The sequence below is a fragment of the Canis lupus genome, chromosome 3, assembly GCF_048164855.1.
Source record: "Canis lupus baileyi chromosome 3, mCanLup2.hap1, whole genome shotgun sequence".
Classification (NCBI taxonomy): domain Eukaryota; kingdom Metazoa; phylum Chordata; class Mammalia; order Carnivora; family Canidae; genus Canis; species Canis lupus.
Genome location: NC_132840.1, coordinates 77,585,371 through 77,610,737, shown reverse-complemented (window position 1 = coordinate 77,610,737; position 25,367 = coordinate 77,585,371). Strand labels below are relative to the sequence as shown.

The 25,367-nt window shown below is 48.5% G+C and overlaps 1 protein-coding gene across 4 annotated transcripts in view; it reads right to left on the bottom strand.

Moving 5' to 3' along the window:
* The window catches only part of UBASH3B (ubiquitin associated and SH3 domain containing B), a 139,316-nt gene that overhangs the window by 29,338 nt on the left and 84,611 nt on the right, over window positions 1–25,367 (bottom strand). For all 4 annotated transcript variants that reach the window (XM_072822413.1, XM_072822414.1, XM_072822416.1 and 1 more), the window contains exons 2-4: window positions 4,744–4,797; window positions 3,806–3,992; window positions 2,336–2,534 (exon numbers count right to left, since the gene is read on the bottom strand). In XM_072822413.1, coding sequence (XP_072678514.1) covers window positions 2,336–2,534; window positions 3,806–3,992; window positions 4,744–4,797 — 440 coding nt within the window. The remainder of the gene's footprint in view (window positions 1–2,335; window positions 2,535–3,805; window positions 3,993–4,743; window positions 4,798–25,367) is intronic.

Here is a 25,367-nt window from a genome sequence, read left to right as displayed (position 1 = left end):
CTGGAGACCCAGGATCGAGTCCCAAGTTGGGCTCCCTGCAAGGAGCCTGCTTCTCCCTCTGCCTGTGTCTCTGCCTCTCTGTGTGTCTCTCATGAATAGATAAATAAAATCTTTAAACCAGTGGTTTCCTTCCCTTTTTTTTAAGTATACAGACTATTCCTCTAAGACTCTGTAAGTAGTAAAAAAAAAAAACCAATCTCCCTACATAGACAATTGGATTTTATTTCTCTTTTGTACATTCTTGCATGGGGGAGATCCATCTACTGTCCAAGAAGATACAACCAGAGGGAAGATAGGGAACTTGAGAAATTAAGCGGCTTGCTCATGTCACAGGGAGATAGAAGTAGCAGCTGGCTCTCTTTCTGTTATACTGGAGTGTATTTCTGTGGTGTGAGTCCCCATGAGGCAAAGGCTTTCTGGGTCCTGTTAGCAACATATCAGGGTTCCAAACATTATAGGCTTTTAGTATTCGGTAGATGATTGAATACACATGCATGAATCTCCCTAAACCACCTATGATGGGCACTGAATCTACTTGCAGAAGGAATCGGATCTGCCCAAAACTCTAGAATAACAAGGCTTGAGTTCTAGGGCCAAGATGGGATGGCCAGCTCTGCACACAAGAAGGCAAGGAGCTGCAGCAGCCACCCAGTTGTCCCAGTCACCACCAGGGGGCCGCACAGGGGCAGGGAACCCAGCTGGCTGGGCTCCTCAAGAGAGTGGCCCCAGGTCTTGGAGAGGACTGGCCCTACCTCTCCCTGCAAGGAAAGGAAGCAAGGGCCTCTGGCCTCTCGCTCATCATGGGCCATCAGAATTGGCCATAGTCCTGGCTGAGACCTGCTCTATGCATTTGTGAGGGATTTGGGTTTTGTGGCTAGACACCAGATTTGGGTCTTGTGGGAGTTTTCGTGGTTTTAGTAATAGCTACTGTGGGATGAAAAAGAGCCATTTCCCTGAGTTAGAGGGATAGGAACAGGAAATAATTTGCCTATTATGTTATTTCTCTGAATTATTAAGCTAAGAAATGGTGGGCTCCAGGGCCGTCAGAGAGCAGAGCCTGGTCCCTGGGGAAGAAGGCGTGCCTGGGCAGGGGCTCTGAGGAGGCCCCGCTCCCCCACATAGAACAGGTACCTTCAGGGCTGGAGCCCCTCTGAGAGTGGAGCCCTCCCTGCCCTCCTGCTTGGTGATGCTGAGCCTTCATCACGCTCTTTCTAGAATTCTGAGCCCTGTTGGGGGCTTTTCTGGTAAAGAGCCCTGAGCAAAATAGCAGGTGCCACCCGCAGGGCCCTTCCTCCATGGTAGGGACCCCCATCATCCAGTGTGCATTTCCTTTTTTTCCCTGACGGTGGAACCACTCTGCTCTGGGGTGGCCTTTCTCATCTCAGAGCTCCGTTATCACCTGTACTTGAACCTGCACCTCTGGCCAGGAGAAACCACTTCTTCTGTTGCACGCTTCACGGATAAACACATAGTGGATCCCTAATAAATACCCACCACTTGTGATTTCTCTCTGTGGGGGTCACCCAAACCTCCCCCTGCCAACTCTTCCCTCCCTCCACCGCCACTTTCTGCCCCCCTGCAGGAGGCAAGGCTCTCCTTGACCTTCGTGAGCCCGTCTGAACCGGGAGGCAGACAGGAAAGCCCTAGCAACTTCTCCCATTTGTTCCCTTTCTGTGCTTCCCGCCTACGTCAACATACATCCTGAGTTTCTCTCTACGCTAATTCCTTTGCTGGGAAATCTCAGTTGGCTTGAACTAAGATCTGCCATGGAAGGAGCAAGGAACATCTTGAAAGAGTGACATTTTTGTACTGTTGAGGCTTTAGGGACCCATCTGATGGGTTTCAGTGAGTGTGGGACGTTGGCTCAATGGATGTATGATTTGATACTAAGCGGTTCCACTCTACTCTGTGTTGGATCACCACCCCGGGCACAGCCCTGGGTCCTCACAGAGTGAGCTGTGAGACCCAGACCAATGCCTGCACGGCGGGGAAGTGGTGGGGGAAGCAAGATTCTTTAACTCTGCATCGGAAAGACGGCAGAGCTACAAAGGATGCTCTCATGGTTCAGTGTGGAACAGCCATGTGCGTGCCTTCAGCTCGGGCCTGGGGGCAGGCAACGGATGTTCTCGCAGGAGGCTGAGCAAAATGGCAGTTGCCGTGTTAAAAAGGGAGCAAAGGGGTGAAGGAAAGGGTGGGATCCCTTGTCATGTTCTGTGTGTTCCTGCAGGACCTCCTGCCCCATCCCTCCACCTGGCCCCAGCCCACTCCTCCATACCCGCTTACCCCTTCCCTCCTCAGATTTTTGATTAACGGGGCCCAGTAGCCATCAGCTCACCTGTTTTGGATGCAGCCTCTGCAGCAAAGTCGGCGGCAAACTTCTTGAGGACCTCGGCGCTGTCTTCCTTCACGAAGAGGCCAATGAAGTTGGAGGATGTGTAGAGCTCCAGGGGCAGCGGGGCTGAGAACTTGCATTTCCAGCGACTGACGGTGGTCTGCAGGGCTTCCCCCAGGGCGTCCACCTTGCTGTCCTCACACTGGCGGGGAAAGCAAATGCTTCATTCAGAGGGGGGTGGGGGTGGAGGTCTACCTACTGGGGCTGAGCATGTGGCATCCTCCACGGTCAGAGCTGGAGGCTGACGATGCCATTACTAAACCATCACGTCTGCTCGTGAGGAGGGAGAGGACCTGCAGGCTCCAGTGATCTGGAAGTGGCTTAACTAACTGGTAGATCAAACGAGGGCCAGGGACCAACTCTTCTGTCCCACCCTGCCCTGCTGTGCTTCTGAGCCCAGCCAGGAGGCGGGACTGGTCCAGTGGAAGGGAGGAGTGGAGGAATGAATGTTCCCGAAGAGCACAGCATCCAGGGTGACGGGCGTGCTCTCCATCTCCTCCCACCATCTGTGCCGTGCCTATTCCCCTTAGATGATCAGAAGTTGACTTGACTGCCAGTCCCATGATAGTTGGGAAGAATGGGGCTCAGCTGTGATGTCATCCTCCCACCCTCTTTGGAGCACTGGAGAGAGAGAGAGAAAAAAAAAAAGAGTGTCTCTAGAACTCTGAATGCTTTTGAGAAAGATCCTGGGATGACTAAGAGGAAGTGGTAATCATTTTAATTTTCCAAGTGAACGGTAGAAAGAAAGTGTTAGCAACACATTTTTACCTTAAAGAGACAGAGAAAATCTGGAAAAAAATATCTCAAAATAATCTTAAAGTCTGCTTCTTCTTGAATATGCCTGGATAAGCCACCTCTGCTCCTCCTCCACAGAGGACTGAAGTAGATGAGATGTATTGATATTTATTATAGGAGGGGAATTAATTTGGTCATTAAGGAAGCTCTGTGATGGCTAGGATGATGGATTAGGTAACCAGGGCAGGTCACAGGTCATCTTTGTTGTCTCCAGAAAGACCTGGTGAGACAGACCTGCGGACAATGTCCATGAGGCAAAGGTCACCTCCTCCCACCTATGGGCCACATTTCTTGGTCCCAGCCAATTTCCCCCCCTACAACAGACAAGTTCAGACACTGCATTAGTTTCACTGCTGCGGCTGCCCGTGCAGATCCTCACTCAGGGGGTCAGGCTTGTCCCTAGAGTCCTGAGGAACAGCCGTCATCATGATGGCACGTCACACCTGTGTGCTCTGGGCCTTACTCATTCCTCGAAGGCCCATCCAAGCCTAGGAGCCTGTGGCTCTTTCTGCCAGCTGCCTGGGAGGCTCTGCACTGTGATTCCAGGTCACAAGGACCTGGCTGGCGTATGGCAGCCAGGCTCCCCTGGGCAGGGGCTGGGGAGGGTCCGTGGCTCACCATGAAGAACTGGCAGAGGGTGATGTGGGGGAAGATGTTGTGTGCCTTGTTCTTCCCACAGATCTGCTTCGACTGCTGCCAAAAGTCGGAGAGCTTCTGTGCTAAGGGGCCAGTGGGTCGGAGGTAGAGGACGTACTCCCGGGGCAGGGGGTCATCCAGGAAAGGGTCGCCGACGTGAGAGAACAACCTGCCAGAGACAAGGGAGCCAAGCAGGCCTCGCTGGAGACCAATGGAAAGGAAGGAAGACCCGAAAGAGACAGATCCACCCTCCAAATGCTCCATACCCCAGGCCTTGCCAAGGGATGGGTTTTCATTTTTGTGCTTTAAAGAAGTCCATCCCTCAAAGCTCATACTGCATAACCAGCTCTCAGAAGCACCAACTTCTCTTGTCTATCATGCTGCATACCCACATCCCACAACTCCATAAAAAATCCTAAAGCCACTCCGGATAAACTCCAGATATCCTCAGATAAACCCCAAATCCCTTTCCAGCCCATCAGCACTGTTCCAACCCTGCCTGTCCCTACAGTTCAGCCTATAGTTAAACCCACATGCCCCCAAACATCAGGAGAGCTTCAGGAGCATAGCCTTGTGGGGTCTGCTCTGGGGAGTGATGTCATGCAAAGCAGATAGGATTTTTTTTTTTTTTAAAGCTGATTCACCTAGCACTCACATACCTAAGGTGTATCTTTAAGTGATGAACAGGGACAGATATTGTGATAAGGGCTCTACCTTGGACACACTTTGAATTTTTTCAAACAGCTAGGGCCCGGACAGAGGAGGCAACTGGCTTGATACATGGGCTTCTGGCTCATACCACCAGCACCCCCCCCCCACCCCGCCCAGCCCATTAGAGAAAGGCTGCACATCCCTGCTCATCCACATACACTCAGAGTTAATTATATGCTATTTTCTCTATTTATTTATTTCATACCAACCAGTCACATGCTGCCTGAACACTTCTTCCTCCTGTGGATGCCAAGGCCTTTTGTCTGGAAGAAGAAATCAAATTTCTATTGTTAGTATTTTTAGCCTCCTATCAGCTTTTTTTCACTATCGTGGCAGGAGTGTGAAGTAGGCGACATCACAGCCGCCTCGCCTCGGTGGTGTGGGGGAGACACCTGCGGCAGGATCCCCACCCCCACCCCAGCCCCTAGGGTCATAGCAAGTCATATGGAAATTAGGACTTTGTAATTAATTTCCATGTAATTAGCACTCGATTTGCATGCAGCCTGACAGCCATGCAATCTATTTTGAGCAGTTTCCACATTAGAATTTTATTTTTGCTTCCCTAAAGGTTGTCATGTCTTGGTCTGTCCTCTTTCCTTTTCACCCACTCCTACTGACCCAGATCCCCTGCTGAGCAGTTTTTAAAATTTGCAGCCCCTTTGGCAAAGCACGTTAGAAAGTGGGGCTAATGCCCACAAGGACATTTACTTTGGTGCAATTCAGTGACTCCTCCCACCCACCGCCAACCGCCACCAACAGCCTCAGGCCTGGATCCATAGTCTTCCCAACTATTTTAGACCTCCCTGGGGACAAGTAGCACAGGTTGTTTAGGGCCAGAGTTGGGCCGCCATCACTCCCCCTGCTGGGGAAACGAATCAAAGCCCTATATTTACAGGAGGGGCTTTGTCATAGGAAGGTGACAGCAGTGAGGCCCTGTGCACATGCATGCAAGTAGAGCATCTGAAATCTGGTGTCCCAGATCCAGACAGTTCTGGGTTTGCATGCAGCTCTGCTATTCATCCACTGGTTCTGCATTCATGCTTACGTTTGCTCAACGACTACTTACTGAACTACTATTTTGTCAGCACTGTGCTAGGCTCTAGGAATATAGTAGAAAATGAGACTTCTATGGTCCTGGCCCTTCTGAAATTTTTGCTCGAGCTGACATGAAAGCATTGATTATACGGATAATGACATTGGTGGCGAGTGCAATGAAGAGAAAGCAGAGGGAACCATAAGAACATAGGACAGAGACATCGAGCTTGGGTTGAGGGGTCAGGGAAGGTTTCACTGGGGGGTGACATTTTGAGTGAGATCTGAGGAGTGTAGACTCCCCTGGGCAGGGGTGGGCAGGGTGGTGGTTGTGGTGTCAGACACTCAGTATGTCTACTCCGTAGTGAGGGGTGGGCATAAGGAGCCTTGAACTCTTGCCTGACACCATGGAGGTGACCAACAAATGGCCATTCTCATCCCTTCCACCCTACAGCTTCAGGCTCCTTGGAAGAGAGGGGCGAGGGGGATGGAATTCTTTCAGTTGCTGTTGACACTCTCCGAGCACCCTTTTTTCAATGGGCTGCTGAACCCAGCTCCCCTGTCTATCTTCTGGGCCCTCTATGGAGCAACAAGAAGGGCTGGCTGGGAATCCTAGGGGTCAGATGGGCAGGACCGTCAGATCATCTGTGAGCTCAGCTTCTTCACTTTGCACAGGGGGATCTCAGGTGAAGGAAGCAAACTAACGTGCTCTAAACAGCCTGGCCGCGGTCATGGCTCTGTGACTCTGTTCCACGGCCCAAGACCAGTTAAATACCCTTTCCCCCATGAAACTCTGAGCACAAACACCAAACGATCAGGATCAAGAAATCTACACAGCATTACAGAACTAGTAAAACAGCATTACGGAAGCAAGGCTGCTGGCAGTAAGCTGACGTTATGGAGAAGCAAGACAGACGCATCTGAGCCACTCAGAACAAAAGCTGGTACAGAGGGACGGACACCTGGGTGGCTCAGTGGTTGAGCGTCTGCCTTTGACTCAGGGTGTGATCCCAGGGTCCTGGGATGGAGCCCTGTGGGGAGCCTGCTTCTCCCCCTGCCTGTGTCTCTGCCTCTCTGTCTCTCATTAATAAATAAATACAATCTTAAAAAAGAAAAAAAAAAAAAAAAGCTGGTACAGAAAAGACTGGAAATCCAGGGACATCTTCCCCCAACCACTACACGCAAGCACGCACACACACACATTGATCCCACACCTGAATAAGATGTTTAATTGCTGCCACGTTGCCAGCAGTGTTTCCTTTACCACTTACTAGACAGAGGCACACATCTTAACGCTCTTTTTGAATCCAGAAGCCACCTACCCACAAAAGAATGCAAATTATGGCCTTTTAGATTAGGATCTCTGTGGAATTAAATTCAGCCCCCCCCCCCCTCCAAAGGATCCATTGTTTCAAAAATTGGGAAAAGAAAAACTCATTTGTGATATAATGGGCTATTTATATATAGGATCCAATTTCTTTCTTTTTTTCCTAGGCCCTTCCCCCAGTGAAATATATCTGACTGAAATTTAATTCATTTTTTTTCCTTAAGCACTAGGAGTATCCTCTGGAAATGAAAGATCTAATTAAGTTATGGTTCCTGTAACTCAAAAGACAGGTTCTGGAGAGGGTTCAAAGATATAATTGAGAAAGATAATGAAAGGTTTGGGTGATAAGGCTCTGGTGAAAGATTAAGAAAACCCAAATTCTTCTTCCTGAAGAAGACAAGTCTGAGAAAGCTTCGATTTTACAGAAGGTTCTCGTATCTGATGTATGAGGTATGAGAGGGTCAGCCAAAGTAAAATAAGCTTTGGCTATAGCACAAAGGGCTCAAGGTAGGTACCAGAAAGAACTTTCCCACAGGAAGGTACTATAAAAATTATAGGGTATTCTTTTCTTTTCCTCTTTTAGGGGAGAAAGTTTCTAGAAAGCCATTAGTGACCTGCCTCGGAGGTATGGGATTCTCTAGGCAGGCTGGTGGGAGGAGGAATAAAATCACCACTTCTCCAGGGTCACAAGCCACAGGCAGAGCTCTGCTGCTCCTCCCCGCACCGCCAGGCTGACAGTGATTTGGGGGGAGTTTGTTCCCAGAACTCTGCCCACAGAACAGACTGAACAGGGGCAGCCGCAGAACACATCTCCCCCCTCCACCCCGTGGAAGGAAGACTGTTGCCATAGTGCTCCCACCTCCACGGGCCCATCGATGGGGCCAATGCCAAGAACAGCGGGGTTGGGGGGGTGGACCCCAAACACCAGGCTGAGCCTGAGCTTCTGCTACCCTCAGAGTGACTCAGAAGTCAGCCGACCTCTAGCAAATAAAGGCAGAGTGTCCCTTTAAGCTCAAAGGCCAGTGGTCCAGCCACCATAGCAGCTGATTAGTCAGATGGGACCTTCGTGGCTAGAGACCCTGGGGCACCTGGGCTGCTACAGCTGTTACTAGGGGACCCACATTTAATCTCTGACCTTGCTCCTGACCTTCCCAATTACGTCTAGGGTTCATTCGTGACAGAAGGTGGGAGAAGAAGAAGAAGAAGAAGAAGAAGAAGAAGAAGAAGAAGAAGAAGAAGAAGAAGAAGAAGAAGAAAAAAAAAAAACAATGCAAAATCTGATGTCCTGCTAATGGTGGGAAAAGAACAGCACCAGTGAGATCAAAGCAACAGCTCCTTGAAAACTCAGGCAAGCAGCTGGGTGACATTAGCCCAGGTGGGAGAAACCAGCAGCACCCACCGATGGCTTTGCTTCCCTCGCTCTGCCTGGGTTCCCTCCCACTGGCTGCTCTTAGCTCTGCTGAATTTTAGGTTCCAGGTTGCTCTGGCCCATCACGAGGGTCACAGAGATGCCCTCAAGTCTGGACAAGGGCTGGAAAGGAAAAATCTCATCCCCATTTGCCTAAGACAGAGGGCATTCTTTCCTCCCTCCTTCACTTCCACCCCAGGAACTCTTACTGGGAAACCAAATGAAAACCATAAACACAACCAAGGGTTGAGATCAGAAAGCTACAGTCAATGAAGTTTGACTGGTGGGTGTCCTTTTGGAGACCATCACCTCTGGGGTCCCATGGTTGGGTTTGGCCCCATACCGAGCCCAGCAGGATCCCTGCTCCCTCCCAGATTCACAGGTTTTGAGCTTGACTGGGATGTTCTGTTTAATTGTCATGCAGGCTGGTTTTCTCTGCAACCCCTCTGGCTCTCTGGGGGTTCCACTGTGCCCTCTGACCCCCTGGGTAGTTCGGGTTCCTCTCAGCCAAACACCAGCTGTATATCAGGCACTGTATTGGCACTAGACATATGAAGAAGAGGAAAGGGGGTTTCCGGGGTTGAGGTTCTTAAATTGTATCCCGAGCTACCCTAGGTTGGGACCCTACAGCAAACTGCAAGAGGTGCCATGGAATATTCTCAATTTTTGAGGGAAATCTAGCAAACTTCATCATCTGTCATCCCATAAGCTTGAGAGTTAGTTTCACTATTAGCTTGTGTTGCATTCTTTCCTAGTAAAACTGGGATTTTGCAAACCGCCAGAATAAAAAGTGCCCAGAGAAAACCAAGGTGGAACAGGAGAGGAGAGTGCAGTGCCCAACCTGATTCTAGGGTTTGAACAGTTGTACAGTACCCGACAGACACACACATCCCATTAATAAGTAGTTGTGGTTATTTAAGAGTGAAATAAAAAATTATTTTTCTTTCAATGTGTATTTTTCACATGCCCTTAAGCTAGAAAGGGGTAAATACTCATTAAGTTGTTTGGATCTAACTGCTAAATAAACCGAACTTTTAGGTATTTATGTTGCCTACGTGCTCAATATAAAAATGACCGAGCTGCTGAAGGTGTTGTAAACTGAGAAAATGTGGGAATCTGTCCTAGAAGAAATGACGTTGGCCAGGATCTTAAAAGCGCTCTAATGCTCTAAGGCGGGGGGGGGGGGGGGGGGGGAGAAGGTGCTCTAAGAGCTGGCTAGAGGGGAAAAAGGGGCAGTGGAAGTGGAGCAAATAGCAGGAGCTAAGACAAGAAGACAGGGAACTCAGGGAAATTAATTTGGTGATGCTAGAAAAAAATGGTAGACCTAGAAGAAGTTTAAAGAAGCTTAAAAAGTAGGTAGGGGAACAGCTCACAGGCATCTGTGCTGCTTGAAAGAGCCTGGATCTACCCATTGGGAAATGATGGGAGGGCAGTTGAAGAGGCAAGATCAGATCTGCATGTGAGGGGTGGCTCTAAGGGAGGTGAAAGTATACCCCTAAGGCTGTGTGGAAGGCCTTGGCAAGGATCGGAAGGGGGACATTGAGAGGTTGAACCAGAATGATTAACGGGAATAGTAGGAAAATGTTTGGATCGCTGATTGAACAAAGCTTGAATGTCTGTGTGGGATGAGTGAGCGTACAGTACAGACAGGTCTGGGCTGGGGTGAGCATCAGCAATTTCCGTTACCATTCTATGCTGATAGCTAGACCCCGTATCATTGCCAGACACCGCTTCTAGTTGTGGGAACCAGGCTCCAGAAGCTTCTTCTGTTACCTAACCTATGATTCCTCATCTCTTTCTGTTTGTAAGCCAGACATTTCTTTTAGGCTATGCAGTGAGTCCCTATTTGCTGTCTAAGGAGTACCTTCAGCTCCCAAATCACCCAGTACTGACATCAGTAAATACTCAAGGCATGCCTGGCTCAGATAGACCAGTTGGCCCAGACTCCCAGGTTCTCCAGGGTGGCTCATCTCTATGTGCCTTCGGAAGACAGTCCTCCCCCTATTTTCTTACACTTGACAGAACTCAAATATCTGACACCTGAATCAAAAAACAACAAGCAACATATATACTAAGAGAAAAGGAAACATACTCCATCAAAGCAATAAGACCTTGATTCAGTTAAGTCGAGCATGCCAATCACTTGAAGTTGTTCTGTCCTTGACTTTGGATTGTTGACCAGCACATACCTGTGGCCTCCAGAGTGTGTTTGCCCTATGCTTTGGTTCTCTGTGACCAAAAACTTAGTTGTATCAGAAAAGAGAAGATGAGAGGTCAAGTCTGCAATCCTTCAAGTGGATGAAACTCCCCATGCAATGAAAATTAGATCTTTCATGTAGCTAAGACGATCGCAAATATTAGCGACATTTAATGCTCACTGTAGGACTTTAAAAAAAAAAATGTTCTCAACCTCCAGGATACCAGTTGTTAAATTTTCTACATCTAATACTTTGAATTCAATTAAAAGATGACCTAATTAATCAGATTCCTCATTCTCTTTCCTCAGAGTTAGTTTAATGATCTACACCAGACTGGGGAGTGCACATAACTTAGGTAGAACCCAACTTCTATTTTTCTTGGTTGGAGAGTCCAGTCATATCAAGGGGCCACCGGTCCCATTAAACGGAGTTGAGGGATTCTTCTAGGGTGTTGAGAAATAGACATCGTTTTGTGACGTGGTTTTAGGTAGAAATATCAGAGGCTTTTATTGTGTTCTATGGAGAATTGCCGGCTCAGCACAGACCTTCTTCACAGGAGGATTTGAGGTGGGTTAACGGCCTGCCTGAGGCTGACAGCTCTCCTGAGAACACAGGCAAGCAGGTGATCCTGTATCTCTTTCTCCAGTAGAAAGGAGAAATTCAATAAGTCAATAATGATTGGAGGCCTTCCATGCACCAGGTACTTCACAGACTTAAACCTTCATGAAAAACGGTGAAACTGGTATCGGTAAGAAGCCTCCCTGGCCTGGGCAGCTCTTGCCTGATGGGTCAGCTGTCTGGTCATCTCTGCAGTTGTCCCAATCCAGGGGCTGGTTCTGGAGGCTGTGGCTAAGTTCTGAATCAGTGAAAGGAGTATACTAAATAGTTAAAGCTTTGAGCCTATAGCCCTGGGAAGCATTTCCGCCAACTGCCTCCAAGCTTCTTTTCTCTAGAAACCCAGGATGAAGTGGCCCCTACCCCTCTTGTTGGATATGATCATGGAGATCTGTTCCCACCTATGGGTACCTTCCAGGTTGGAATGGGGTTTCTTGGCAGAAAAGGGAGTTGGAGATGTTGAGAATATTAGCGTCTGCCTTCCTGTGCATTTACCTCAGGTCAATCAGCAGAGACCTTCCTTCTTTTCCTTCAAATAAAAGTGAGTAAAACGGAATCCATTCTCTGAAGAAGAAAATCTAGACAGGAAGAAAACTTTAATGACTAAAAAACAAAATCCAAAAAATCCCTGCTAATTTAAAAAGGAGAAGCTCCCCCTATTATCATTCCTCTATGTATCAGAAATGATTTGCTTCTTGGGCTTTTGCTTAATACCCATTCCTCTTGGATTCTAACTTTCTCCTCTGGTGAAGGTTTGGTCAACTGTAACCAGCCTGCTTCCTCTTTCTCTCCTGTTGGGTTGGGTTGTTCCAGGGATGGAGTGTCGCCTATGCGCAGGGCAGTAGGATGTGAGGATGGAATGGACACAGAATACGGAGCTGACATGAGTTGAGGCCAAGGACGGGAGATGCTTACAGACCACCCAACTTGATCCCCTGAATTCACATACAGCTCTTTTCATCCATCACTGACCATTAATCAAGACTTCACTTTCTGCCATAGTTACCCTCTCAGCTACTAGTGGCCTATAAGATCCATATAGATCTAGTCCCACCTTTAACTGATGGTCAGAAGAAAAATGAATATTGGGGAACATTTGAGGAATAGCTAAGAGCCACACAAGCTAAGGTACAACAGAGGTGGTATTTTAGCCAAACCTTCTTGGCAGAAGTAAAATCAAGGACTGGTCAAATGCTGTGGCCCTAGTGGGTCCCTGCAGGAGCTGAGACATGGGCATGGGTTTTCAGGTGCTCTTTCCTCAAAGGAAGTGATTTCCCAATTTGATGTTTTAGTTTTTCGTCTTCAAAGAGAAAGTGATGAGCGCCCATGCAGGGAGGTTAGAAAAGAAAGATGGGACATCTATAGAGTGTTGTGAGGTCCTTGGCAGCAACCATAAGTAATAAACAGGGGTTCTGTGCTTGCAAAGGATCTAGATTCCTCCTTATGACCAGATAAGGCTGTACTACTTTGAGGATGTACCCTTGAAGGAATCTTAGAGACCTTACAGACCGTAAGGGGAATCCTACTGTGTTTCTGGATGACCTAATGGACCATGTGCTCCAAAATTTCTTCCATGTATCTGGATTTTTTCCAACTGGGCCCAAATTCATGCCACCTTTTCTGTACTTGGTAGAGTTGGCCACTCTTTCCTACACAGCAAAATAACATATTCCATCACTTTCACACAAGCAATCCCAGTTCCTTTTTTTTTTAATTTTAAAAATTTTTTTTAGTCACCGAGGCCAGCGAGATAGGTTTGCAAGAGGCCAGGTGGTTCAGTTTAACCTCATCTCTGAGGTCTCTGCCTCCTGTGGCCTCCTCCCCATGAAGCTGAGAAGGCCAGTGGAGAGGCCCGTCAATAAACATAAACCATAATGGCCCTCCCCATTTCCTTTGGAGGAAATGAACCTAATGGAGAAAGATATATTGATCATAAAGACCGAATTTCAGAACCAGTCTCCTGGCGGTGAACCCTTTCAGCGAGCAGGGGCTAATGGCCTATGCTTTCAGCTGCTGGGGCCTGTTGCAGAGCTGCACATCTAACAATCAATGGCATATCAAGCCTACCAGGGGGGCTGGGGACGCTACCACCAAAAGGCTGGCCAACAGGAAGGAAAATGCTGTGGGCTTTTTTTTTTTTTTTTTTTTTTAATAAAGCTAATCAGAGAAGGGGGGAAAAAGTGCTTGAGCTATTTGGGGGCTTTGAGAAGGCTTTCCAGTTGAAGAAATCCAACCTGTGGTGACGCCCGTCTCTCTCTTCTCTCAACAAGACTATGTTCCAACCCATAAAGAGCCTATTAAGCAGCCCTCCTCGGGGGGTGGTTAGCAGGGAAAATGCTGTGTAGGTTCCCCGATGTTTTTATGTGGCAGGGCCCAGCAGCCCATATGGAGAGACCTTGTTTTGTTCTTTCTAAAAAGGGGCTGGAGCTCTGGCCTCTGCTGCAGGGAGGCAGCAGTTTGTAATTGGGAAACCAGCCATTAGACCATGGGTGGTGACATAATAAAACACATTTCTTTCTGCTTCTGTTATAAGTCTCCCTAGGATCTAGACAATATCTTTCCACCCCCCTCCCCCACCAAAATCAATGAGTTTTTGCACAGAGACACATGTAGAGTGTGTGTAGTGTAAAAGGCATACATTTTTGGGAGCCAAACCCTTACTAGTTATGAGACTATGGACAAGTTAATTATCTTAAGACTCATTTTCCCAGTCTCTTAAATGCAGGTAACAGTACCTAATTCATAAGGTAAGATGGTTCTGATTAACATCCCTATCAGATAATTTGAAGAGCTCTGTGCAGCATACGGCATATAGTAGGCACTTAAAAATTACACTGCACACATGCCTATGTGTGTTATCTAACGATCTTTGCAATTTTCCTAGAACAGACAGATGTATGTTCCATGCTAATAGGTATATCCCAAGACTGGGCATCAGAAAACCCAGATTCGTTCTCTGCTAAAACCATCGAAAACCACACAGCACGGTCTTGAGGAGTGTATGGGATTTGCAGCAGGAGGGAAGATTTCCTCCAGATAAAAACACAAGAAAAGGCGCAGAGGGGAAATCAGCTAGTGACGTGTGACTATTGTAAAGGAAGTATGCAGGAGAGAGGGACACCACCCAGATGGTCAGGAGGTGGCCAGGGGAGTTCAGGTTAGATCAGGAGGGAAGGTGGAAGCACCTGGGTGGCTCAGTGCATGATCCGGGTCCCTGGGATCAAGTCCCACATCGGGCTCCCCACAAGGAGCCTGCTTCTCCCTCTGCCTATGTCTCTGCCTCTGTGTGTCTCTCATGAATAAATACAAATCTTAAAAAAAAAAAAAAAAAAAAAAAAAAAAGATCAGGAGGGAAGGTGAGAGTCAGCTCTGAGCACCAGAGGGACAGCCCAGAGCAGGGGGTCAACAGTTGTCATGCCATGCACTGTGGGGAGGCTGGCCAGGGTTCCCCGTTTTCCTCGAAGATCCTAAGTTACCAGTGCTGTCCTTGGGGTTGCTGAGTGGTACTCATCCCTCCCTGCCTAAAGTACTTCCCAAGGGAATAGAATAACAGTTCCAAAAGTTCAATCCCTCATACCTGCTGAACTAGGGCTATTCCCCAAGAGACAGGCTCAGAAGAAGTTACCTTTGTTTTGCCCAAGGACAACACAGTAAGCCAGGGACACGAGGCTCCCAGACCCAGAGCAAATGAAAATATGAATGTTATAGTAACAGTTGGCACAGTCCACTGACATAATAGGTGCTCAGTAAATATGGCCAGGATTCATATTTTTAGGACTATCTCCCTCTCCAGGAACTTTACCATTTTTGCCTGATTTCACACACTTTTCCTCCCCTAAGAGATACCTGACAATGGAGCGTGGGTTGGTGCCTCACCTAGCCACTTGGTTCAGCTCCACAGTTAAGGCAGCAAGGCTCAGGCTGTGCTCAGCCCAGAAGATTCTGTTTTTAGATTATGGGTTCTATAGAAAACCATGGAAATCAGGCACCCCTGGCAGGCAGTGTCTGTTGTGCAGAGTCTCTGAGTCCCTGCAGAGGAAAGTCCAGCTGGTTGAGGGCAAAGATGTCACCAGATAAAAGAGGGTGTGTCCCCATGGGGCACTGGAGAAGGCGGGGGGGTTAATACAGAACCACAGTGAGCCCCCAGATGCCTTTCTGGCTGGCAGGTGGGTGCAGAAGTGTTTCAACATGCACGGAAGGCAGGAAAGCTTTTGCAGGAAGGTCCAGAGCAGCAAGAAGGCAGTGACTGCCCTCAGGGAGGCAGGACATGCCCAGGAAAAGGATGGAGCTCACTGATAAAAATGGTGTGTAGTACCAGCATCACCATAGTGAAGAAGCTTTTAAGACTTCTATGTAATCACTCCTGGATCCTCCTAACAGCCCTGAGAGGCAGGCAGATTATTGTTGTTGTTTTTCTGTCATAGAAGAGGAAAAGGAGACAACAGAGGGGTGAAGAGATACATTCAGCTGTGTAGGGCGGAACTGGGACTGCGGCTCGGGCCTACTGCTCCTGGTCTGGAGCTCTGAGGTATACCCGGGCCTCAGGGGGCAGAGGAGTGGGAAGGGTCTGTGCTCTACCAATGAGCAGGTGGGATTTCAAACAGAGAGGGTGTAGCCCCACTCCCCACCTCCCACCAAAGGGATCTGGGAAAAATAGATGAACATGAGGAGTCAGGGCACCTGGGTGGCTCAGTGGTTAAGCATCTGCCTTCGGCTCAGGGCGTGATCCTGGGATCCCAGGATTGAGTCCCGCAGGGAGTCTGCTTCTCCCTCTGCCTATGTCTCTGCCTCTCTCTCTGTGTCTCTCATGAATAAATAAATAAAATCTTTAATAAAAAAAAAGAAAGAAAATGAGGAGTAATTTCAGGTGTAAAAGTCATTTGTTTTCTTCTCCTATTTCCACTTCCCTCCTCTTTAAACTACTAGAATTGCCTACAAATACTTAAACATGGATGATTTTTAGTGCTTCAAAATTGTTTCAGCTCGAAGCTGCAGAAGAGGCTCTGACTCAACACTGGTGGATCAGAGGAAAGAGCACAGACCAAACAGAGCCATTGTCATCATTTTGAACCTCTTCCCGTAAGTGCTGTACTTGCTAACAGGTACTGAGTTTACTAGGAAGCAAGTGCTGCACTAAATATTTTAAATATAAATGATCTCATTGGCTCCTTACTCAACCCTGTGAGGCTGGAGCCATTATTTCCCTCACTGAACAAGGCTTAGCGAGATTGTAGAACTTGGTCCAGGTCCATCAGCTGAAAAGAGTAAGGTGTGTTGTTCAAGTGTGTGCTCAAGCCACTGGGTCACATGTCCTCCCAAGCGGATGGAGGTTGGCACCAGTGGTGGCCACTGTTTCTGGATCATGGTAAGGTGAAACACGGCGACATTTCTGTAAAACCCAACACCTAGGGTGCCTGCGTGGCTCAGTCAGTTTAAGCATCTGACTCTTGATTTCGGCTCAGGTCTTAATCTCAGGGTCATGGGATTGCCATGGGATTGCCACACTCAGCAAGGAGTCTGCTTGAAGATTCTCTCCCTCTCTTTCTCTCTGTGCCCCCCAAAATAAACAAATCTTTTTTTTTTTTTTAATAAATCTTAAAAGTACCTATTATGTGCTGTGCAATTTACAGGGATCTTATTTCATCCTTAAACCAGTTTGGTGAGGTCAGTATTATTGTCTCCATGTTATACATGATGAAACACTGATGTAAAAAGATTAAGAACATCGTTCAAGGCATACAGTTAGTGACAGTCCTGGGATCAAAACAGATCTTATTTAATTTTTTATGAGAACATGATATTTAATTTCTTTTGTAGACTAGCTTCCTTGTACGTACTTAGGCTAACACTAAGTGAATTGCTATTCTCTACACATTCACATTTCCTGGAAGAAAGAAGCCATAAATGTTGTCACTTAGTGGCAGAGGCAGGGCTAAGAATAAATAGCCTAGACAGAAAATCCAGAATATAATATAGTTATCAAGAATAGAGACTCTGGTTTTCTGTTTCTGAGATTTTTTTCCCCCTAAAGGCCTTAGCTGAATCCACAGGGTTTGATATTGACAGATGTTCATGAAATAAATGATTATACATATGATTACAATTGCCAGTTGGCACAGCCACATATGCAAAACTGATGCCCAGTAAGTTTCATCAACTATTAAGTTATTTCACAATGATGTGATCAAACCTCTTTATGGCAGGTTCTGATCAATATGTGGTTCACGGTCGCTCAGCACATCAGTGACAAAGCCCAAACTGAACTCCCTCTTCTGACTTCATGTGAGCTTTGTTTCCAACAAATTGTACTGAAATAAGGTCAGAACAGGCCCTATTTTCAAACTCATATGCTAGTCCCCCCCACCCCCTAACTGCCCCTCATCTCTCCCTCCATCGAATGAGGTCAGTTTCAAAAGGAGTCTATGTGGGTAAACAACACTGAGCCCTGAATTTGAAGAACACGAGGGTTTCCTACCAGGAGGGTGAGTTATTATCATGGGATTCTTGGGTAGACTTTGAAGCAGAATATAAGGCAGAGGGGCACCACTGAGTCTTACAAGTGTCCCAAACTCCACCAGAGCAAATCTCTCCCAGATCAGATCCCATTTTGCTGACTGCTTCTTTCAAGAGATTCGTGGAGATTAAAATGCAAACTAGAAAAAGAAGTGGACAGTCTCAGAGTTTGCCGAATGAAGTGATGGCCAATATAGTTATATATGTGACGTAAAGGGGCAAAAAGAGGAGTCAGTAAGGGTTATAGGGATTTAGAGCAAAGGCGATTGGCTACTGTAGACACCTGCTGCCATCCAGGGTCCAATATAGAACATCCCCATCTGATTTGTAAAGATCTTCATCTCCAAGAACACGTATAAACTCCCTACCATGCATGCCAAGCCCTCCATGGACTCCGCTTCACTCTCAAGTACTTTATTCTCTGACTCCTGTCTCACACTTAAACCTTTTTTTTTTTAAATTTTTTAAAATTTATTTATGATAGTCACAGAGAGAGAGAGAGAGAGAGAGAGAGAGAGAGAGAGGCAGAGACACAGGCAGAGGGAGAAGCAGGCTCCATGTACCGGGAGCCCAACGTGGGATTCGATCCCGGGTCTCCAGGACCGTGCCCTGGGCCAAAGGCAGGCGCTAAACTGCTGTGCCACCCAGGGATCCCACACTTAAACCTTTCTCCTGTTTGTTCCTTTTTCTACAAGGCCCATTCTACCGTCAGTTATCTGGCGCCTGCCTCCTATCCTTCACCTACTCCATGTATGGTTTATATCCTCCGGGAAGTGGCCCTCAGACTGGTCTGGCCCCAAACACTCTGTATGCAACTGTATCATTGCACATTCCACATTTGATTTAAGTGATTCCACATTTGATTTAAGCGATTCCACACTTAAGTCTTCCACAATAGACTGTGAGCTACTTGAAGAAGAGACCATTACTTGTTTTCCTTGTAGCCCCAATAGTTGACATGGAATTTGGCATATAGTAGGTTTTATTAAAAAAAGATTTATTTATTTATTTGAGAGAGAGAAAGAGAGAGCACGTAAGAGCGTGGGGGGTGGGGGGAGCAGAGGGAGAGGAACAAGCAGATTCCAAGTGTAGCATGGAACCAGGCGTGGGGCTCGATCCCAGGACCCTGAGATCATGACTTGAGCTGAAATCAAGAATCTGACGCCTGACTGAGCCACCCAGGTGCCCCACAGAGTGGGTCCTAAATAAATTTTTTAAAAAGCGTGAACTTCATGAAGACGTTGAAGGCAGAGGGGCTCTAAGGTGACACCCTAGTAATAATCCTGCCTTCTACTATTCACTCTTTTGTGCACTCGTGTGCAGATGAGACCCAAGACTTAGAACAGGCAAAGGGGATGGTGCCACTCCCGTGATTGCACCATGATACTCATAGAAGACTCTACGTGACTTGCTCCCTGGCCTTGACGAAGCAGCGTGCTATGAACCACTTATGGAGGGAGGAAGGTGGTCCCTAAGACCGGAGAGCACCTTCCAGCCAATATCCAGCAAAAAAAAAAAGCTGGGACACTCAGTCCTACAACCAAAAAGAAACAAACTCTGTCAGCAACCTGAGTGAAGGGGGAGGAGCATCCTGGTGAAGCTTCCCAAGGAGGACCCGGCCTGCCCAACAGCTTAATTGCAACCAGACTCTGAACAGAGAACTCAGCCAAGCCCGGGCTCCTGGTGGAGAGAACCGGTGAGAAAGATAAATGTGTGTGTTTCAAGCCACTAAGTTGCTAGTGCAGAGTAATAGAAAACTCCTGGATGCCCAGCTTTTCAGGAAAGGGGAAATAGGAAGCAAAGCAACACCCACCCCTGGAGCCTCTGCCCTGGATCTAAGTTTTTAGCGACACCCGTTTCCTTGGCCTCTTTATGCAGGAATCACTCCTGGACAAAAGAAGACCGGGCACCTATTTGGAAGTGTGGCTTCGAGTGCCTGGCCTCTCAAAGGTGTGTGGGTGTCCAACTGAGTCTTGGTGTCTTGGCCTAAGAACACCGATTGAGCGCTGGCTGCTGCGAGCTGGTGAGAGCAGCCTCAGCATCCGGGAGCGATGCAGGCATCCAACCAATGCAGGAGGGAGGGCTCAATCCCAGAACTAACTGACCTGATTCCTTCCCCTTAAATACTCCTCATCTCATTCCTGCCACCGCTTACACCTGATTTAGATCATTACATGGTCTTGTCTGTGATAAGAGTCACAGACTGGTACATAAGGGAGACGGTAAACTGAATTGGCCTGGACACAGACTCGGAGTTAGACAGAGTGGGGGTGGGACCTGCAGCCGCTGCTCGACGGATGTGAGACTCTGGGGGAAACGACCTAACGTCTCCCTCAGCTCAGCCCCCTAAGTCCCCAGAGACTCAATATCGAGCCATTATGGTCATGGGAATGGCAGAAAGTGGCTAGCTCGAGGTCTGTGTTCCCTGGCACTGGCTCCCCTGTGACCCCGCTGACTGCCTTCTCCAGCTTTCCATGCTAAGGGGTAAGCGGGCTTTGGGATTCTCCTGGATGGTGTCCTTCCCTAAGACGAGAGTCCCTGGCTGGTGCCTCAGAGGTTTGTACTGTGGCTAAGATCCTAGGAAATTCCACCTGCCTGTGTCAACACTGCTGAAAAATTAGGCTGAATTTCCTCAATGACTTAGTCCTCCCCCTTCCATGCGGGTGCTCTCTAGGGCCCAAACGGGACTTTACCAAACTCTCCAGCCACCCATCTCTGTCCCCCCGCTCTACCCCAGGCCCCAGGCCCCCTTGCCACTCGGTCCTGCCTCCTGGGCCTCAGCTCTGGGAGCTCAGAGAACCTAGTATCACAACGAGCTTTGGAGAGCAGTAAACACCCTGCCACCTTTGCTTGTCCGGGGACCCTGAAGAAGTCTCATTTAAAGGAGTGGCTGAGTATGGTTTTTGGGGGTGGTTTTTTTTTTTTTTTTTTTAAATAAGATCTCAGGGCACCTGCATGGCTCAGTTGGTTAAGCATCTGCCTTCGGCTTAGGTCATGATCTCAGGGTTCTGGGATAGAGCCCCTCATCGGGCTCCCTGCTCAGCTGGGACTCTGCTTCTCTCTCTCCTCCCTGCTCCCGCTTTGTCTCGCGCTATCTCTGTCGCTGTCTTCTTTCTCTCAAATAAATAAAATCTCTTTCAAAAATCTAAAAAATAAAAGTAAGATCTCTTACTTCCCATGGGGCTTCTGAGAGCTTAGAGCCCTTATGCCTCCTGAGCCTTTGGAGAGAAGGAAAGAGGGACCTAAAGGCAATTGTTAATTTTACATCATGGATAGAGACCATGCAGCGAATTCATCGAGTATCCCACAGCTTGGACTATCCAGATTCACCAGATGTCCACTCACGCTCAGGGGGACTGACACGACCCTGAGCATGACCACGCATGTGTGTATCAGCGACTTTGCGATACGCTAATAGCTTATGCGTTAAGATACAATATTTAAGGGGGCACCTGGGTGGCTCAGGGGATGAGCGTCTGCCTTCAGCTCAGGTCATGATCCCAGGGTCCAGGGATCGAGTCCCATGTCAGGCTCCCTGCAGGGAGGCTGCTTCTCCTTCTTCCTACATCTCTGCCTGCCTCTCTCTCTCTCTCTCTCCCTCTCTCTGTCTCTCATGAATAAATAAATAAAATCTTAGAACAAATATACAACATTTAGGCTGGTCAGAGAATTTCAGGGTTTTAAGATTGGATCACTTCTTCCAACCATCTCGTGTTACAGAGAAGGAATGAGGGTCCCTCGAAGTAAGTGACTTGATAGGCACAGGAAGCTGGGTTTCCTAAGGCCCCACATTGTGCTCTTTGCACCTTACACTGCTGTGTCTTTGCCTTTTTTTGCATAGATTGTGATGATTAATTTCCTTTGATCTAGTGCCACTTCCTGAGCAGGTGCTAATTTGTCGAGAGCCTTCCCCGCCCCCCCCCCCACCCCTTCACAGGGAGCTGGGTCAAGAGACCACCTGTTGGCCTGCCTTGGGCTCCACAGCAGGTCGCTGCCCGGACCTCCTGACCTCTTGACTTCTGCACCCTGGTCACCCCAGGCCCTACCCCGGCCCTCCACACTGGGGCACTGCAGCCTTGGAGAACCACCGTTGATGTGAAGGCCGGAGTGTGCAAAGAGCTAGCTGAACATGCCCCCTTCCGTGGGCTCGGGGGACGAGATGCGGGAGATAAATGGTGTGCCGTGGGGATGAGGCAGGAGAAGGAAGCACTGCAAGGCCTTGTCTGACACTGGCCTCGGCACCTTTGCTCACATTAACAGCACCTTCCTTAGCTTCAGGGAAGGTCTTCCAGGTAGGCTTTAAAGCTAAGGATGCTGAAAAGCTTGGTGAGGGAGGCAGATAAACACTAGGGTTTAGGGTTATGGACATGCAAGAATCCAGTTCAGGGGTGCCTGGGTGGCTCAGTGGTTGAGCACCTGCCTTTGGCTCAGGCCGTGATCCTGGGGTCCTGGGATCGAGTCCCACATTGGGCTTCCTGCAGGGAGCCTGTGTCTCTGCCTCTCTCTCTCTCTCTGTGTCTCTCATGAATAAATAAAATATAAAAAAAAAAAATCCAGTCCAGTCCCAAGCTCCAATTGAGACATCGTCCTGTGACGATATAGACCTGACTCATCTCTGGGTAACTGCATGGGTGTTTCAAGGCCAACTGTGTGAATTTTTCACACAGTTCATTCTTCCTGCCACCTTCAAATGTCACCCCTGACTGCAGCCAGCCTTGAGCTTTCTTACGCCGACATGTGGTAGCGCTCCTGCCTAAATGTCAGGCTTGATTCCTTCTGTCTGAATTAAGCAACTCTCTTCCCTTCACCAACTCATGAATCACCCAGGGACACCTGTATCCTATGTCCAGCGTCCTCCGTGGTGACAGGGAGAGGCTCTCTGCACTGTTGGGCTACAGTGGGTTCCTGCAATTAGCTCCAAACCCAGGGAAATGACAATCAAATTAACCAATGAGCAAAAAACCAAAAGCAGTTTATAATTAACTACCTGTGTTTAGACCAGTTTTGTCTGTAACCATAGATTTACAAAAGTGCTTTTTGGTCCTTGTCCTTTTTTCTAAATATAAATCCAGTCTTAAAATCCTACTTCCTTGAGCCTAACGGCTGAATTGACCATCCCCAGCTCAGAAGAGGATCCTCAATGACTCATTTCCCCCTCCTGCCTGATAAGCCTTCCCTCCGAGTGGGAGGGAATGGTCAGGAGCTCAGGGTTGAGAACCACTTTGGCATTATTCAGCAGCAGAGGGCATGTCTTTCTCGGCAGAAACACTAGACACTGTAAGCGCTTCTGGCAAAGCCCCTGGTGCCAGACCGTCACTGCAAATGGCCACACTCTGTAACCCTAATTGCTTCCCCTCGACCCATAGCTTGATCCTCACTTTCCTTTAAAATAACAAAACGTTCAGGCCCTTTCCACAGAAGGCCAAACGTGAAAGGGTCAACTGCTATCTGAGCTTATCTGAGTCTTTTGATGGGCAATGTGTGACATCAAGAAGCTGGGAGGGGATGGGGTGCCTGGGTGGTGCAGTTAGTTGAGGAGCTGACTCTGGGTTTTGGCTCAGGTCGTGATCCTGGGGTCTTGGGATGGAGCCGGAGTCGGGCTCCCAGCTCAGCATTGAGTCAGCTTGAGATTCTCTCCCTCTCCTTCTGCCCCTACCACTGGTGCTGTCTCTTTCTCAAATAAATAAATCAATCTAAAACAAACAAGCAAAAAGCTGGAAAGGGGAAGAAGCTACATGTTCTTTGTGCTTATGTATTAAACTGAACTCACAGGGTTGCAAAGAAACAGGCCTCAAATGGGGTCCCTTCCCCTAAAGCCCACCAAGACTTTCCTAATTGCAGTTCCAGCCTCTCCCGGGAGAGAAGATTTACACCCATGGTCTAGAGTACCCTGACCAGCACTAGCGAGGTAATCCGTCTGATAAAACAAGACAAACCAACCCTCTGCCTTCCCCTAAGGGAAGGTGACCTTGCCTTGAACAATCCTTTCTTGTCTTTCACTAATAAACCCCGTCCTGTTTCTGCCTAGAAAATCTTTCCACTTTTCACTTCCTTGGTGCTCCTCCCTCCTTGTCGGATGAGATGCTGCTTGGCTCACAAACTGTTGAACAAAGCCAATTAGATCTTTAAATTGACTCAGCTGGGGGTGCCTGGGTGGCTCCGTCCGTGATGCACCTGCCCTTGGCTCAGGTCATGATCTCGATTCCAGGGCCCCACATCAGGCTCCCTGCTCAGTGGGGAGTCTGGTTCTCCCCCCCCCCACTCATGCTTCTGTGTGTGCACTTTCTCGCTCTCATAAATAAAATCCTTTAAAAAAATAAGTATACTGCACTGAATTTTCTTTTCTCAACAAGAGTGATGTGCAGTTTAAGGTGGCTGTGGGTATTAACTTCATTAAATGTGCTTATGAGCTTTGGGGCTCCACTCAAATATTTATCTCCACATACATTCGCTGCTGGACTGTGAAGGGGAGACGTGCAGTCTTCGTTTCCTCATTTTATAGAGCAGGGAACAGAGGCGGGGAGAGGAAACACGACTTCTTGATGGTCATGGAGAATTGGTGCAGAGCTTAACTTAGAACCTGGGACTTAACGAGTCCTAGTTATACCCCCTTCTTCCACCACAACCTAGACCTTCTTCCCCTACCTCTGGATTGTGTGCAGTGCCGCCCTGGGGGAAGGACCGAGCTGGTGGAGCAGCCAGGCTTGGAGTCCTGGCTCTGTCACTGTGTGCCCCAGAGCCAGTCCTCCTCACCCTCCAAGGACTATGGGAAAATGGTGAGGGACTCTGATGGATCGCGAAGGCCCTTCCAGTTCTAACGGCCTGAGGATGCTCTTCCTCTACCCACAGGGGGAGGCAGCTGGGCTGGTTCCTTAACCTTAGAAGGAATAAGAGATGAGGCCGAGGGGCCAGGTGCAGGCTGACCATGACCAGCGATCTGCAAGGGAGGGACAGTGGGGGGTCCTGAGAGTCCTCGGTGGGAAGGGACACCAGATACCACAGCCGGAGCCACACTCATGACACCCAATACAACAAAAAACTGCCATTTCAAGGTGCCTTCCTCTCTTGAGGTGGCTGCTTGGAGCCCCATTCTGCTTCATCCTCCCTCACAGGGACCATCTCCTCTGTCCAAGCCATCCTTGCTCTGTCTCACCCCTGCGCTGACTTGCCCTCCCACCTCTGGAGCTGCAGTGATGTGCTAGAAGGGCAGGCCCCATTATTCCAAGAAGACTCCTTCCCCCTCTTCCCCCACCCCCAGTACTTTGGTCTTTCTTAGCAGTTGAGTGCACCACGTGGAATCCCACCCTGCCTCACGATGCTCCGCAGAACCATCCCACGCACAACCGTGCTAGTCACTAGCCAGGGCTAACTACACCTAAAAACTCGGTTCGTCACCCTCGCTGCATTTCAAGTGCCGGCAGCTACCATGTTGGCAGTGCAGGTGTGAACATTCTCATCACCCCAGGACGTTTGGCCAGACAGCGCTGCTCCAGGATGTTCTCTCCCCAAGGGCAGGGGCTTGGCCTTGTTTGCTCCTGGATCTCCAGTACCTAGGGAGTGCCTGGCACATGGTTGGCCCTCAGTTTCTCAAACGCATATACCGAATTCATGGACATGCAGGTCGGACAAGTGCAGAGAATAGGATATAGCGTCTGTACGGTTGGGCTAGTAATTCAACATTGCACAGCAGACTTCTAAGAAATGCTAGCGTTCATTCTCTAAGAGGTTTCTGGGTCCCCC